This window comes from Microcaecilia unicolor, chromosome 10 (genome assembly GCF_901765095.1).
Source record: "Microcaecilia unicolor chromosome 10, aMicUni1.1, whole genome shotgun sequence".
Classification (NCBI taxonomy): Eukaryota; Metazoa; Chordata; class Amphibia; order Gymnophiona; family Siphonopidae; genus Microcaecilia; species Microcaecilia unicolor.
In genome coordinates this window covers 173031397-173047833 of record NC_044040.1, presented here as the reverse complement: position 1 = coordinate 173047833, position 16437 = coordinate 173031397, and the positions used below count along the sequence as shown (strand labels likewise).

The following is a 16437-nucleotide window of genomic DNA, read 5'->3' as shown; positions in this document are numbered from 1 at the left end:
CTGTGTCTCACACTGTATCACATTCACTCTCTATGTGTCACACAGTCACTCACAAACTCTTTTGGTCTTATACACTCAGTCTCACAGAGAGTCTGTGTCTCATACACACTCTCTCTCTCTCTCTCGCACACACTATCTGTGTGAAACACACTCTCTCTCTCACAGTGTCTCACATACACACTTGCACACACTCATTCTCACAGACACACTCGCACCCAGACTCACACTCTCTCTCTCTCTCTCTCACACACACACACACACATTCACTCTCTCAAACATACACCCTCCAAGGAAAACCTTGCTAGCGCCCGTTTCATATGTGTCAGAAACGGGCCTTTTTTACTAGTAAATATATAAATGGAAGAATAGATTGTAATTTGCCAGAAAAAAAAACTATGTATGGCTCAGTGTGCTTGACTGATAAAGCCTCAATACCTGAAAATTTCATGCCTGACTGCATTTGATTTGTACCGATTTTTTCATAATTTCCTATTTGTTTCCAAGTCCATTATGATTGTGTAGATTGAGCTTTTTAGAGTGAAAGTGTTAAAATAAGAAGAAATTCTGAATCTACAGAATCATTGAGAACTAGGGTTTTAGCCCTGTAATTCAACTAGTGAACATTTAGAAACTTGTTATATCTTGGGGACTAAAGGATTTCAATCTCTACTTAGCTTCTAAATTGAATCCACCAGTTCACTGGATAAAAGTGACAGCCCCCTTCCCCAAAGATAAAGGAAGGGATTATTTTGCTGGAATATACCGCAGATAAACAGGAGGGCCAAGGTCACAAAATAGGAGTTTCAAAACTTCTGCAGTATGATGTGATTCCTCAGTGGATAACTAGGCAAAAGCCTTTACTCAGACTAGAGGGATTTGCAGAGGATAGGATATGCAAGTTCAAGTAGTTTATTATTTGACATACAATAAATCATAATGAAATGTTTAACTAGTTTACAATTGCTGACTTTCAATGCTAAATACCATGTATTTATTATTTACACTCAAGTAATAATATCAGTCTAAGCCAATAGTGAATACTACTTAGTAGAATGTATATTAAGTGAGAAGGCTGCAGGACTGTATTCCATAGGGAACGCAGACTCTCAACCAAAGCAAAAAAAAAAAGATAGGAGTGCACAATTGGGTTACAGATTCAAAATGAATAGAATACAATTGATAAAGTCAACTTTGTATACTTGTTTTTCTACTTTCCTGTTGGTTCCTGAAATTTTGGCTATGAAGGTCTCTCCAGCCTGAAGAAGTTAACTACAGCTGAAATTCCTGAGAGCTTAATTCATAAAAAGCTGAAGTAACTGAGCACTGAACCTAGTAGGAATGCAACCCATGGCAATGGAAACCCATCTCTGAAATAGGAAGGTCCGGCTACATTTTGCAGAGCAATGACCCCATGGGAGGAGAGTCCAGCAGTAGAGCCATAGCCCAAGCAAAGGCAAAGCTAAGCAGAAGTAGAACTAACAGCAGAGCAAGAGATAAGGACAAGCACTACAGACTCACCTGGGACTTCCAGCAGCCACCAATCCAGTTGCATTCCTGCCTGGTGGTAAAGCCACAGCCCTAGGAGAGGCAAAGCTAACCAGAGGTAAGAGTTAACCACAAAAGTAGAGCTGTGGGACCGGAGAGCAGAGCAGTGAAGTTACACAAGACCAAACATCAAAGACTGACCAGGTACTTCATGAAGTCACCACTCCAGTTGCATTTCTGCCTATGTAGCAGACTTGGGGTACAGTGGAAGGAGACTAGTGAGGATACCTAGTAAGGGGGCAGAGGGAATACTATATTGGGTTACTAACTTCACTGTCCAAATGGTTATCTGGTGCTTAGAGGAATGGATAAGAGATTCTTACATAGAATCATGATGGCAGATAAGGGCCAAATGACCCATCCAGTCTGTCCTTCCTCAAAAACCACTAGCTCCTCCTTTTCCTAAGGGATCCCACGAGCCTATCCCACGCTTTCTTAAATTCTGATACAGTCTTTGTCTCCACGACCTCCAATGGGAAGCCATTCCACTCATCCACCACCCTTTCTGTGAAATAGTATTTTCTTAGATTCTTCCTAAGCCTATTTCTTCTTAACTTCATCCTATGCCCTCTCATTCCAGAGTTTTCCTTCATTTGAAAAAGGCTTACCTCCTGTATATTAACGCCACAGAGGTATTTAGACATCTCTATCATATCCCCTCTCACCTTCCTGTCTTCCAGTTTATATATGTTGAGATTCTTGATATTATTTGAATGGTTATGCTTCAAGGAGTTTAATACTTCTGGTTAAGTATACTGTTCCTACTTGCTGTAAGGTATAGTTGAGTAAGTTAATACAATTTGTAAATGCAGCCAGCCAGCCAGCCTTGTTCAGTCACACTTGTTTTTTTCTGGGGAGAAGGGAGGGAAGAAAAATCCCACCAAGACCTTTCCTCTTAAAGTGCAGGTACCAGGCACCAAGCTTTCAGAGACCAATGGAGCTTGCCTGAATGGGACTACTTCCAGGTCAAATAAGGGAACAATGAAACCTGCCTAAGGGGACTCCTGTCAGGTGAACCCCAGACCCAGAGATTCCCACAAGGGGAAGCTACAATATATTTTTGTTGTGCTGGAAAATAGGTTATTTACAATTGCAGTTTTTATACGTTTGTAAGTAAATAAATAAATGTAATTGTCCATGAATATTTAAATTAATGGCTTTGTGAACTGCCATTTTTGTTAAATCGAACAACATTTGTGAAGCATTTACCTTTTTATGGCTGTCCATAGCAAATGAAAATGCCATGGTATTCTGTCCTTGTACAGCAAACAGAACTCCACTGGCCAAGACAGGACGAAAGGAGACTTCTACTCTCAAACCCCACGGGGTAGCATCTTTTGGATCATCTTCATTTATTAAGAAAACTGCAAAAGTTCCCATGTAAAATATGGATTATACAAAGTAATTCTGCATAATTAAGTTTATCCTCCTCCCGCCCCTCCCAAGTCCAGCATCTCTTCCTTCCAACTCCGTTCTCTCCCATTCCCGCAGCCCTCAGTAGTACTTGGGCACCAGTGATTAATCAACCTTCTGCCGGCATCGGGGCTCTTCTTCGGCACGTTCTGCCTACTCTGAAGCAACTTCCTGTTTTCTGTATAGGGACTAGGACAGTGGTTCTCAACCTTTGAGTCAGGACACACCTCACAGACAGTGCACTCACGTGTGACGCACGGCATCCATGACCCTTAAAGATCTTTGGACTGACACAGTAGAGCAATTCTTATGAATTAAAAATGCTCTGCAGCTACAAAAATCCTACCTCCCCCAAACAGCTGCAGATCAGAACAAGGACATTTCTCAATAGAAGTTATTATACAAAAGCTAACATATTCCAGTTAATAAATTCAAAATAAAACATTTTTTCCTACCTTTATTATCTGGGCATTTTATTTTTCAATCCCGTTGGTGCCCCCTTTTACTTTCCTGTCTTCTCCAACTTCTGCTGTCCATTTCTAATTTTTTTCTATCTCCTCCTGTCTTTTCCATTCCCTCTACATCTGTCTGAAATATCAATCTTTTAGTAGTTTCCTTGCTTGCTTTCTTTCTTTTCTGCCTCTCTCCACTCAGATGTCATCCTCATGTTCTCCCATCTCCTTTTTAATTTTCACCTATTAAACTTTCCATTTTCTTCTCTTACCTCTTAACTCTCATTCCCCTCCCCCCCACTGCCTCCTATTTCCTTCTGTCTTTCATCCATTTCCCATTATAAAATTTCTACCCCCTGCATTCACTATCCTCCTCTCACTCATCTCTTTGACAACCCCCCATAGCTTCTCTATCCCCTGTCTCCCCCCCACCATGAAGCATCCTCTCTCTCCCCTGTCCTCCCCCCCCCCCCCCCCCCCCAATATTGAATAATCTTCTTTCCCGGAGGACACCAGAAGTGAATATCATGCTAAGCACCACTTGCAGCTGTGATGCAGGGAAGGAGCACAGCTCTGAAGAAATAGAGTGGTGCTACTTGTGAGGAAGCCTTTTTGGCCTTGTGCTTCCTGCCGCTGAAGCTGCTGCCCTTTCAGTGCTGCTGCCCTGACATTCAGCCTGCTGGGGTTTGTGCGGACATTTCATAGCCACTACCTTGCAACACACTTCCTGAATGTTCACTGGACTAAAAGGGAGCTGATGTGTGGGGTAGGTAAAAGCAAGGCTACTTTTATCTATTGTCGAAAAGGGCATCTGCCTAGGGCTCAGCTTAAAAGGGGGCCCATGGGTAAGAGGCCCACTTTAATCCAGCATCTTCTTCCCCGCCTCTCTCCTCTCCAGTAGCTTCCCCTCCCCCCTTTTGCACTTTGAAAAGAGAACACAGCAGAGATGCTGGACTGGAAGAGTTTAGGGTTATTCCCTCACCCTTAATTATCTTGTCTGTCTGTATTTTTAGATTGTAAACTCTATTCAGCAGGGACTGTCTCTGTGTCAGGTGTCCAGCGCAGTGTGCGTCTGGTAGCGCTATACAAATGCTAATAATAATAATATTATTTTTAAATATACTGCTTTTTGTGGGCAATGGCACAGCAGTACATAATAAAACATGAAAAGTTGAAAGGAACTACAATATTACCAGGAAAAATAAGAAGGTAAAGAAAAGACAAGTAGTGGGAGAGGGGGGAGTGGAGAGGCTGGACCAGAAGGGGAGAGGAGGGAGGGGAGTCGAACAAAAGATAGAAATGCAGGACTGGAAGGGGAAAGTGACAGTGTGTTGGGAGGGAGAGAGAATGAAAAGGAAGAAGTAAACCCATGAAAAAGATGGAGAAAATGTGAATAAAATAATGGAAGAGGATGAGAATTCATGGGAAGAGGAATGGAAGGAGCTCAGGATAGAAAAATTGGACAGGAGAAAGGGGTAGAAACATACAGAGAAGAAAAAGTATTAAAATATCCAATGGTGAAGGCACAAGAAAAAGAGAGCTGAAACAAATAAAAAGGAAGACACCAGAGAGAAAAAAACAAAAGGAGCAGATGAGTCCAGAGAGGGAGAAAGATGTTGAACAATAAAACAAAGCCAGTTTGGCATAAAATATCTTGGGACCCCGCTTCAAAGTTTCACAACCTGAATATATTAACCATTTGGGAGGGGCAATCCTATAACCAAGCATCTTGAAATAGGTACTGTTGTTGCATTTGTAAGGAACCTATTCTACAAAGGAATGTAGCACCTTTCCCGTATAGATACTGATGTATACTTAAGTAATAGGTGAGATACGTACCAGTAACTTAGGTGTGAGCACTTTCATCAGCCACAGAGCTGGTATAAGTGCAGGCATCTAAGTTCCACACATATGCGTGTAACTATGCCCTACTAAGACTCCACCTACTTCTATGTCCCCTCACAAATATGCACTATTGGAGACTGGCAGATGTTTCTAGAATAGTGCATAGGCATTATGCTGGCACGTACATTTGTATTTGTGCACATCCGTATGCTTATGCTAGTATCTAAACATTTACTCACATACTACATGTATAAATGTCAGTGCCTAAGTCATAGAACTGCCAGGTAAAGTTTACATGTTGAACAGCTGGATTTTGTCAGTTGATTTGGCTTGTTCATTACATGATTCTCTTATGTGGGACATATCCAGTCTAATACTTTGGTACTCAACCCTAAATATTTTCTATTAAGGAACTTAAAGAATGTACGTTTAAGATATATTCATTTTCATTAATTATAATTTTTATGATGAAAAGTTGTATCGGGAGAGTCCCTGTCCTGCCCCACCATCCCAGATTTGCAAACCAGAAATATGGTAACCTTACTACAGGAATTCAACATCATCTCCTGCTGCCAAAGGGACAATCTAAGAGATGCTGGCCCTGTGGAAGTAGGAAAGGACATCTGATTAAATGCTTCTCCTGCTGCTAGTGTGGGGAACATGGCGAGGATGATCAGGAGGGTAGAAAAAGGCTAAAATTAACCTGGTCAGATTAAGAAGGGGTTCAGGTGATTCAGGCTTGATCCAATGACTTATACTGGGATGGCAAGCTATTTTTTGGGGCATGGTTCTTGCCACTCCCTTGGGTGACACATATCACAGACATATACAGACACAAATGCACACACAGAGATATTGGAAATTATTCCATTAGGCATGCACTTTCCCTACTATGCATCCCCTCTCCTACTACAACACCCTTATCCTGTTGGGCTGGATGAAAATGATTCTGGTACGTATTTAATTTTCTTTGTTTTAAATTCTAGTTTGAAACTTAGTAACTAAATTATATACTTTCCTAAATGATTGCTATGTATGATCATAGGTGTCAGACTCTCAATATTGAGAAAACTCCTTGACTGTGTCAAAGGAAGGCTAATTTCCATTTGGATTAGTACCCTCAATCATTTTGGAAAGATTGCTCTTATATTATGTTGACACCTAATGATTGAACTATGCAGTTTCATATTGGTTGCTATGCGTATGGCCTCCTAGTAGTTGAGAAACACAACAATACCTGTGGCACCATGTGGTTTAAATATAAAATGCATTTTTAAAAATCTATTGACATTGACATCTAATATTTAGATATATTATCATACTTGGTTTCATTTTATTTTTTTTCTAAACCAACAAAATGTGTGGGAACCATGCCATTCAGATTGCCCTACTTTTCTTCCCTGTAGATCAGACACAACAAAGAAACGAAAATCAGCATTCACACATATAGAGAAATTACATGAGCCATGATGGACTTGCTATCTCCACTTGTTCTTTTTTCCTTAAGATGTTTATTTCTGAAATCTAATGCATTTTCTTTGTTATGAGTTGTACATTTATTTTTTTGTTTGCATATCAAATAACTATATTTTTGGTTTCCTTGAAATAAATAGCAGATATCTTCTGCGTAATGAATTGCAACTCCAACAATTTTACCAGGAACGAATGAGCAATCGCTAGCTTCAGAACGTTTTGTGGCAATAAGCTTAAGTAGCATGATTTCTAGAAAGAAATGTGTACTTACCAGGTACTTGAAACTGAGCATAGCCACTCCCAGGAAAATAAGATCCTTCCTTCTCATGTTCAAAACAGCGTCTATGCTCATTAATCTCCATTGCATTGTTCAAAGTGTGAACCTCGGTTTCAACCCAAGACCAGTTGCGTATGCATCCATCCAAAGCAAACTGCAGCTGAAAACAGATATATTTCGTTACCTAGGATTGCTATCATTGTGGAAAAAAACAGTTTATCTCTAGCAATCTATACTATGTACTTACAAGCAAATTTTATTAACTAGTCTCCCTACCCTTTTCCCCATAGTTTCTAGAAACATAGCATACAGCATTAACATCCACCCTCCCCAAATCCCACCCACCCCAGCACATAGCTTCATTTATAGTCTTAACTAATAGTCAATTATTCTAATTAGGATAACAAGAGGGGCATTTTTATTAGTTTTAATTACATTTAATTACTTTCTGAGAAGCAAACACCAAATAAATCACACAATATATCATAAATCACACAATGTATCATAAAATCTTAAGGTTCTTCATATTATTATTAATTATTATTATTAATTACATTTGTACCCCGCACTTTCCCACACATAGCAGGTTCAATGCGGCTTACATAGTAAATAGAATTACAAAGTCTTGAAGGAGAATGTTACAAGTTGTAGTAAACATAGTAGTAGTGGGGTTTTGAGGATATTAATCTAATATCCTTAGTATCTTAAGAAGTTTAAACAAACACAGTAATTCTAAGTTGCAAACAGCAGTCCAGCAGCAAGAGTGGTGCTATCTAGTCTTTTGCATTGAGTGTCACATATATGATTCTCTCCCAGTTGGAGAGAGGTTATATGTGTGTGCTCGATGCAAAGAGCTCCTAACTCTCAGAGAACAAGTCCATTCTCTTGAGTCTAGAGTAGCAGACTTGGAGGAGCTGAGAAAGAGAGAGGTACATAGAAAAGACCTACAGGGACATTGTAGGGAAGTCCCACTTCCAGTCTGGCAGCCTTGGAGGAGGGAGGTCTCCTAGAAGAAGAACATCACCCTGGTGAACTAGGAAGTAATCCTGTAGCCAGGACCTGCCCACCAAGGGATGCAATATCCTCTCGCACTGAGGATTGTCCTCCAGGAGCTTCTGCCCAGGAGGGAAGGGTTAGGACAGCTGTTGTAGTTGGTGACTGGATCATTAGGCATGTCGATAGCTGGGTGGCTGGTGGGCGTGAGCATTGCATGGTCACTTGACTGCCTGATGCAAAGGTGGTGCCACAACTATTAGACACTCTTAGAAATGTTTATACAGCAGAAAAGTACTGTGAAATTCCACTGGAGGATCTACTCCTCGGGGGGGGGGGGGGGGGGGGGATTTGGGTTGGTTAATTGTGAATTCATGTTTATAGCTTTCGATTTCTAATATTTCTATGTCCCATTGATGGGTGGATTTGGTTTTCTATGCAGAATCGCTTTTAATTATAATGTGACAATGTATTTATTTATTTGCTGCATTTGTACCCCACATTTTCCCACCTATTTGCAGGCTCAATGTGGCTTACACTATGTTGCAAAAGGTATAATCATAATCAGAGTAAGAGGTATGGTCTAATTTAACATATTACTGTGTAAGAAATTAGGTAGATAGGTCAGTGGAATTATTTACATAACACAAAATAAAACAGGTAAGATATAATGATCAATAGTGATAATGTGATTAACATAATCAAATTAGAAGGAATCAGTATTAGTTGGTTTAGATGTAGAATGGAATCAAGTCATTAAGGAGGATTTTTATTGTAAGTCTCTTCGAACAGATGCGTCTTCAATAACTTCCGGAAGGTTCTCAAGTCATGCGTTGTTTTTATAGCATTCGGTAGACAGGAAGCATTGTATAAGACACATTCAAACTTACCGGACTCAGAAGCTGGACGGTGGAATTTGGTATCAAACCTCCAAGAGCAATGGTGAGCCATGTATTATTTTGAGCTATCTGCTGAGTGCGCTGGTAAAGATTTATGAGTAGTATACCATCCAATCTTATTTCAATAATGGCTTCATTTCTGTCAATAGACACCTAAACAGCACAGAATGGTGAGAAAATCAATTTTTTTATTACATTGTTCATGGGCATATCTTCTTGTGGCTCAGTGACTGATCAAATACTGCCATATTCAGTACAGACCTGAATGCCTAATGCAGCCATTCCCAACCCAGTCCTCTGGGCACACCTAGTCCCATAGGGTTTTCAGGATATACACAATGAATATTCATGAGTTAGATTTGCACACAGTTGAGGCAGTGTATGTAAATCTGTTTACGCATATTCATTGTGGATATTCTGAGAACCTGATGGGACTAGGTGTGCCGCGAGAACTAGGTTGGGAACGGCTGGCCTAATGTGTTAAATTCTGAAGGCAACCAAAAACTGGAGGAAAAGCACCTTTCCTTTAATACTTGCTACTAATTTATTACACACTATAAAAAAATGTCTAATAGTGGTACAACATTAAGCACTGCACATTTGTACCACCATTTTTCAAGCAACCTTCTTACACAAGTATTTTTATATATCCACTTCACATTTTTTAAGACTGTGTGTCACTTCAGTTTCAAGCAAATTTGTCTTCCTCAAGACAAGATTATATCTTTCCACTGGATGGTTGATAACTTTAGGACCCAGATACCACTAGGTATGAGCTACATGCAGCTTCCACTTGCTTTTTTATTCCTCAGTTTATGTAAATTATTTTATCATTTTTTATTGGTCAGTATATTCATTTAACATTTATGTATATTTTTCTCGACAGCCCTAAATCATGTCATTTTAAATTATTTTAAGGTTGAAATTGATAATTTTGCTGTAAACCATTCGTTCATAATCCATAATTTATGTTTAGTATTTTTAATTGGTTTGTATGTTCACATTTATTCCTCTATATTTTTTAATTTCATTATTCATTTATATTTTGTATTATTTTAAATTATCTTCTGGCTGTAATCTATAATTTTTATGTAAATTGTTTATTATCTATGTTCATTTGCCTAGACCCCCGATGTAGACGGTTTCACCCACACGGACTGTGTTGGGTATGATTAAAAGTATAGTTGTGATTCCCCCCACTCTTGAAGGCTCCATGTGCTTCTTTGGCTATTCGCTGACATACTCAACAAATTAAAACATAAATAAACAAAAAGCATAATAAAAGTTAAACAAAAATGAAAGTCACATAAATAAAAATCCATGTAATACAAAATATATCAGCAAACAGCTAGAAAAATACAGATCCATACAAAAAGCTTGCTCAGATATCCAGATCCCAATAGTCCTATGTACTTCTAAAGGCATAACAATCCAAAGAGAAGGCAAATAGCAGAAAAAGAGTTTTGTACCAAATGGGCACCTCTTCAGTGCTGATGCAGTCAGAAGGCCTGAGTCTACAGATCTAAGAGTCTGTGTAGGGGGAAACCAGTCCATGAATAAATCTAAAATAAAAAACCTGATGCCAATGTTGATCGGAGAACACCAGGTAGGGTTTGTTAAGGGCCATCAGGCGGTTCAACAGGTACGGAAAGTCCTTTTAGCAGTGGCGTATGGGCAGGCTACGGGAGATCCTCTCCTATTAGTTAGCCTAGATGCAGCCAAAGCATTTGATAAAGTTAACTGGGATTACATGTTTCAGGTACTTGAGCACACGGGCTTGGATGGCTGGTTTTTAGATGCCACAAAAACACTATACAAAAATACCACAGCCCAAATACTAATAAATGGCACCAGATCTAAACCCTTTAAAGTAGAGCGCGGCACCAGGCAGGGATGCCCATTATCCCCTCTACTGTTCCTCTTATATTTTAGAACCACTCTTACGCACAATGCTACTAGACCCGGACATACAGGGAGTCACACTACACGGGACATTAATAAAAACACTGGCTTTCGCTGACGATATGCTCCTTACCCTTACTCAACCGAAGACCTCAGTCCAACGCCTATTAGAAGTCATAGACGAATTTGGGTTCTACTCAGGATTACAATTAAATTTACAAAAATCACTGGCCCTTCCAGTACAGGAAACAGTGCAAAAGGAGTGGGAGGGCCCTTTCCCCTTTCAATGGGCCGTGGGCACACTCAAATACCTAGGGGTCTATGTACCGAGGGATTTAACAAATTTGTACAAAGAGAATATGGACCCCTTGAAGAGGCATACAAAAGAAGCTTTGCAGGGATGGCAGGGCCTACCTCTGTCTTTGAGGGGAAGAATCACCATGTATAACATGTTTATTTTTCCCAAATGGACATACATTTTCCAGATGATCCCTGCTATATTGGGATATAAAGAGGAGAGGTGGCTACACAAAACCCTTACAACGTTCTTGTGGCAAGGAAAACGTGCACGCATTGGATTAAACAAACTTATAAGACCTTGTCTAAAAGGGGGGCTGGGGCTACTTGACTTAAAGCTTATACCAATCGCCTGTAATTTGAGGCATTTATCAGACTGGTTCCGCTCGAGGGAGTTTTTCTCCTGCACTAGAGTGGAAACCTCACTGATGGCCCCAATGAGTTTTGCTTATTGGCTACATGCCCCATCAGAAGAACTCCCAACCCTGGGCCCATATAGATTTCTTTTGAACCCTTTGCGGAAAACATGGAAATGGTTGAGTAAGAAAAACAAATGGAACAGTGTAGTGTCCCCACTACTACCCATTAAAGGTAACTTGGCATTCCCAGAGGGGGGGAAATCGGCTTTGTTTAGGAAATGGGAGATTTGTGGTATTAAATATTTATTTCAGGTGGTGTCTGAAACAGGGACCATTAAAACATTCCAGGCCCTGTGCACAGAATTTGGACTTGGACAGAAAGACTATTTTCAATATATGCAGCTCAAACATTACATACGAACATTGCCTGCATCGGCTCTCACTCAGCAAGTATGGGAATCCATGAGTGAGATGCTGGGCCTGGAAGCACAGTTAAAAGTACCGCTTAAGTACTTCCACCATCATCTAAGAGACTTACAGGGGACACTGGACTACACGCAAGTGTCACAACAATGGCACCAGGAGCTGCGGTGGAAACCGGACCCAGAACAGATCAAATTGTGCTTAATGGGTGTGTATCGGGTGACAGAGAATGTGACTTGGCAGGAAATGCACTACAAATTTATCATGAGGCTATATATATCACCACACAGGGCTTATAAGGCGACCCTGAGAACAACAGACGACTGCTCAAAATGTGGAACTGTGGGAGCCTCTCTAGGGCATATGTTTTGGTATTGCACAAAAGTGATCCCCTTCTGGATAAAACTGGGACAACAAGTATCGCAAATGTGGAACATACACTGGCAACCAATGCCAGGACAGCTATTTGATGTCTATAGGGTCCGTGGCAAGTCACCAGAGGGATTTAAAGCGTTCTTGAAAAGAGTAGTCTTGATGGGCAAACGTACCATACTACAATTGTGGCTACAATCAGAACCACCTGGAACACCGCAATGGCGAGGAGCCATGATGCAATGCTGCATGCTGGAAAAGAAAAAAGTGGGAGACTTGGCCTCGAAAAAAGGAGACCAGTTCTGTAAAGTCTGGCTTCCATTTTGGGACACTCTGACACCTGTTGCAAGAAGCAGGATATTGAACTGTTAATAGAACCGGTAGAGGAAAGAGTTGAGGGTGGGGATAGAGAGGGGGGGGGGGGGAGTTGGGGGAAGAGGGAGGAAAACTTATAAGCTTGATATCTCTTATGTATTGTTCGAATTACTTGATGTATTGTGTTTAAGTGTTATCAATAAAAATTGATATAATAAAAAAATAAATAAAAAACCTGGCCATTTTATTTATTTGTTTATTGCATTTGTATCCCACATTTTCCCACCTTTTTGCGGGTTCAGTGTGGCTTACAATATGAGTTGAATATTGGAAATACAATTGTTACAGATAGTTGTGGATAATATTACGCAGGGTTATGCGAAACAATTGGGGTGTCGTTAAGGGATGTAATACTGGAACATAGGCATTGCAACTTTGGAAGGAAACAATGGGAACTTAGAGGCGATAGAAAGGCATGAAGTCATATGGTATATAACTTTCTGTGAAAAAAGGTATGAGTGATGTGATAATACAGGGAATGGAGTTCCGAGGTGAATGTACGATGCATTAGTGAACAGTAAAGTGTGGACTTTATGTGTTTTGTTTCTATCCATAGACTTGTTCGAAAAGATGAGTCTTCAATAATCTGCGGAAGGAAGCTTGCTCGTTGGTTGTTCTTAGGTTGCGCGGCAGTTTATTCCAATACTGCGTGCGCATGTGAGAAAAGGTTGACGTGTGTAATGTTTTGTATTTCATGCCTTTGCTATTGGGGAAGTGGAGGTTAAGGAAGGTTCGGGATGATCTTTTGGCATTTCTGGGTGGTAAGTCTATTAACTCAGACATGTAGGATGGGGCTTCACCGTGAATGATTTTGTGGACTAATGTGCATACTTTAAAAGTGACGCGTTCCTTGAGTGGAAGCCAGTGCAGTTTTTCTCTTAATGGTTTTGCACTTTCATATTTTGGCTTTCCAAAGATGAGTCTGGCTGCCGTATTCTGGGCTGTTTGAAGTTTCCTCAGTGTTTGTTCTTTGCAGCCTGCGTATAGTGAGTTGCAATAATCCAAATGGCTGAGCACAAGGGATTGCACTAGGCTGCGAAAGACGGATCTTGGGAAGTACGGTCTTATCCTTTTTAGTTTCCACATGCTGTAAAACATCTTTTTTGTTGTGTTGTTAGCATGAGTTTCAAGCGTTAGGTGGCGGTCGATGGTGATTCCAAGGATTTTTAGTGTTTGAGACTTGAAGGTTCAGGTTTGGAGTGTTTATGGTTGTGAATTCTTTTGTGTTGTATTGAGATGTGAGAATCAGGCATTGAGTTTTTTCTGCATTTAATTTTAGTCGAAATGCATCTGCCCATGTGTTCATGATGTGTAGGCTTTGATCAATTTCATTGAGGATTTCGTTTATGTCCTGTTTGAAGGGGATGTATATTGTCACATCATCAGCATAGATATATGGGTTAAGGTTATGGTTTGATAGGAGTTTTGCCAAAGGGATCATCATTAAGTTAAAAATGGTTGGTGAGAGAGGTGATCCTTGTGGTACTCCACATTCAGGTATCCATGCCTTAGATGTGGTCGAATTTGATGTGACTTGATATGAACGTTGGGTTAGGAACCCTTCGAACCAATTCAGGACATTACCTCCAATGCCAAAGTATTCGAGTATGTGTAATAGGATTCCGTGGTCAACCATGTCAAAGGCACTTGACATGTCAAATTGAAGGAGGAGTATATTGTTGCCAGTTGCAATTGTCTGTTTGAATTTGGTCATAAGGGTGACTAATACTGTTTCTGTGCTATGATTCGACCGGAATCCTGATTGGGCGTCATGTAGTATTGAGTGTTTGTTTAGATAGTTTGTGAGTTGTTTGGTTACCATTCCTTCTGTTATTTTGGTTATTAAAGGTATGGATGCTACTGGCCTGTAGTTGGTTATTTCACTTGTGCTTTTCTTTGTGTCTTTAGGGATTGGGGTAAGATTTTTCCTTTTTCTTTTGGGAAAAGTCCATTTTGTAGCATGAAGTTTATGTGGCTCGTTAGGTCTGTTATGAATTGTTAGGAGCAGATTTCATGAGGTTGTTCGGGCACGTGTCTAGTTAGCAGTTGGATTTTGCATATCTTTTGAGAGTTTCAGATATGAGGTCTTCAGATAGTATTTCGAATTCGGTCCAAGTTCTGTCTGCAGGGTATGTTCCTTCTTCTGGGTCTAGACAGTCTAAAATTGTGGCGTACTCAATAGGGCTGGCAGGTATTTTGAGTCGTAGTTGTATAATTTTCTCCTTGAAGTATTTCGCAAGTTTGTCCACATCTGGTACATCTTTGCCGTTGTTTGTAACTGGTGTGGTGTCTAACAGTTTGTTCACAAGGTTGAAGAGTTTATGTGTGTCTTTGTAGTTTGGTCCTATTATTGTTTTGTAATGTAGTCTTTTGGTCTGTTTTATGGTGTATTTGTATTTTCTCCGAAGTAGTTTCCACGCGTTCAGTGTTTGTTCGGTTTTTTTTTTTGTTCCATTCTCGTTCTAGTTTTCTGACTTGTGTTTTAAGTTTTTTCAGCTCTTCGGTGAACCATGGATTTGTTTTCTTCCTGCGTGATGTTCTGGTTTGGATTGGGGCGATTTTGTCTAATGTTGTTGTACATAGATCGTCCCATTCTTGGAGGAATTGGATGTTGTCAGCGTTTGTTGGCCATTCGTTCTGGTAGATCTTTTGCCAGAATATTGTGGGGTCTATTTTTCCTCTCGTTGTGTATGTTGTTCGCTCATGTTTATTGATTGTGTTAGTGTGTGTTTTTCGCCAGCAGAGAGAGACATTTGCTTTATGGTGGTCTGACCATAGTGTAGGTGTCCATCTTGTGTCAGTGAGTGTGATGGTTGAATCCGGTTCAAATTTGTTTGTTATGATATCAAGTGTGTGTCCTTTTTCGTGTGTTAGTTGTGTGTTGGGTACTTGCAGATCCCAAAGTTTTAGGAATTCTTTGCATTCTCGTGTGCTTGATGAAGTGTCATCTTCTAGGTGTAGGTTGATGTCTCCTAGTATGAGGATGTTTGAGGCTGATATGCAGGAGTTCGAGACGAAATCCATGAGTTGTGCTTGGGAGTCTTGCCATTTTCCTGGTGGTCTGTAGAATAGGATTGTGTTAAGGTGTCCTATTAGGTTTGGATGATTGATTCTTGTTGATGCAATTTCAAGTTGAGTCGAGGTAGATTCGCCCGTGATAGTGATGGTGAATTCGGGTTTGTAGATAATAGCTATTCCGCCGCCTCTTTTTTTTCCATTTCTTGTCCAGTGGGTTATTTTGTATTCTGGTGGGCATGTTTCTAAAATGGCGGGGTCTGTAGGGCTGTGGAATCAGGTTTCTGTAATAAATAGAAGGTCTAAGTTATCCGTGGTAATCCAGTCTCGTATATCTACTGAGTTGCTTACTGCTGATCTTGCATTGATGTATCCTAGTTGGATTGAATGGTATGGTTCCGTGGGCGGGTTCGATGTGTTTATTTTTATTAGTTGTCTGTTTCTTCGATGATTGGATTTGTTGTCGTTGTTGTTTTCCTTTTTTTAGTCGGCGGTATTCATATCCGGAGGTTGTTCCTTTTGGTTGATTGTTGTGTCTTTGAATGTCAGTAACTAATTATTGAAATAAACATGCCATAAACCCAATGTAATGCTATCAACATAAGAGTTATACAGTGGCGTAGCAAGGGTGGCAGCCACCAGGGGCGGTTCGCCGTTGCACCCCCCCCCCCCCCCGGGTGCAGCACGATGACCCCCCCAGTGCATTTTAACTGTTGTGAGGCTCCACGCCCCTTCTCCCATCTGAGTCTCCCCCCAACCCAGTGCCTACCCTCAGCTCCGTCCAAAGTCCTCTTCCT

The 16437-nt window shown here is 40.5% G+C and overlaps 1 protein-coding gene across 1 annotated transcript in view; it reads right to left on the bottom strand.

Moving 5' to 3' along the window:
* Positions 1-16437, bottom strand: part of LOC115478931 (vitamin K-dependent protein S-like) — a 42059-nt gene that overhangs the window by 8925 nt on the left and 16697 nt on the right. Inside the window, exons 4-6 of the mRNA XM_030216583.1 lie at positions 8889-9050; positions 7000-7165; positions 2755-2909 (exon numbers count right to left, since the gene is read on the bottom strand). Coding sequence (XP_030072443.1) covers positions 2755-2909; positions 7000-7165; positions 8889-9050 — 483 coding nt within the window. The remainder of the gene's footprint in view (positions 1-2754; positions 2910-6999; positions 7166-8888; positions 9051-16437) is intronic.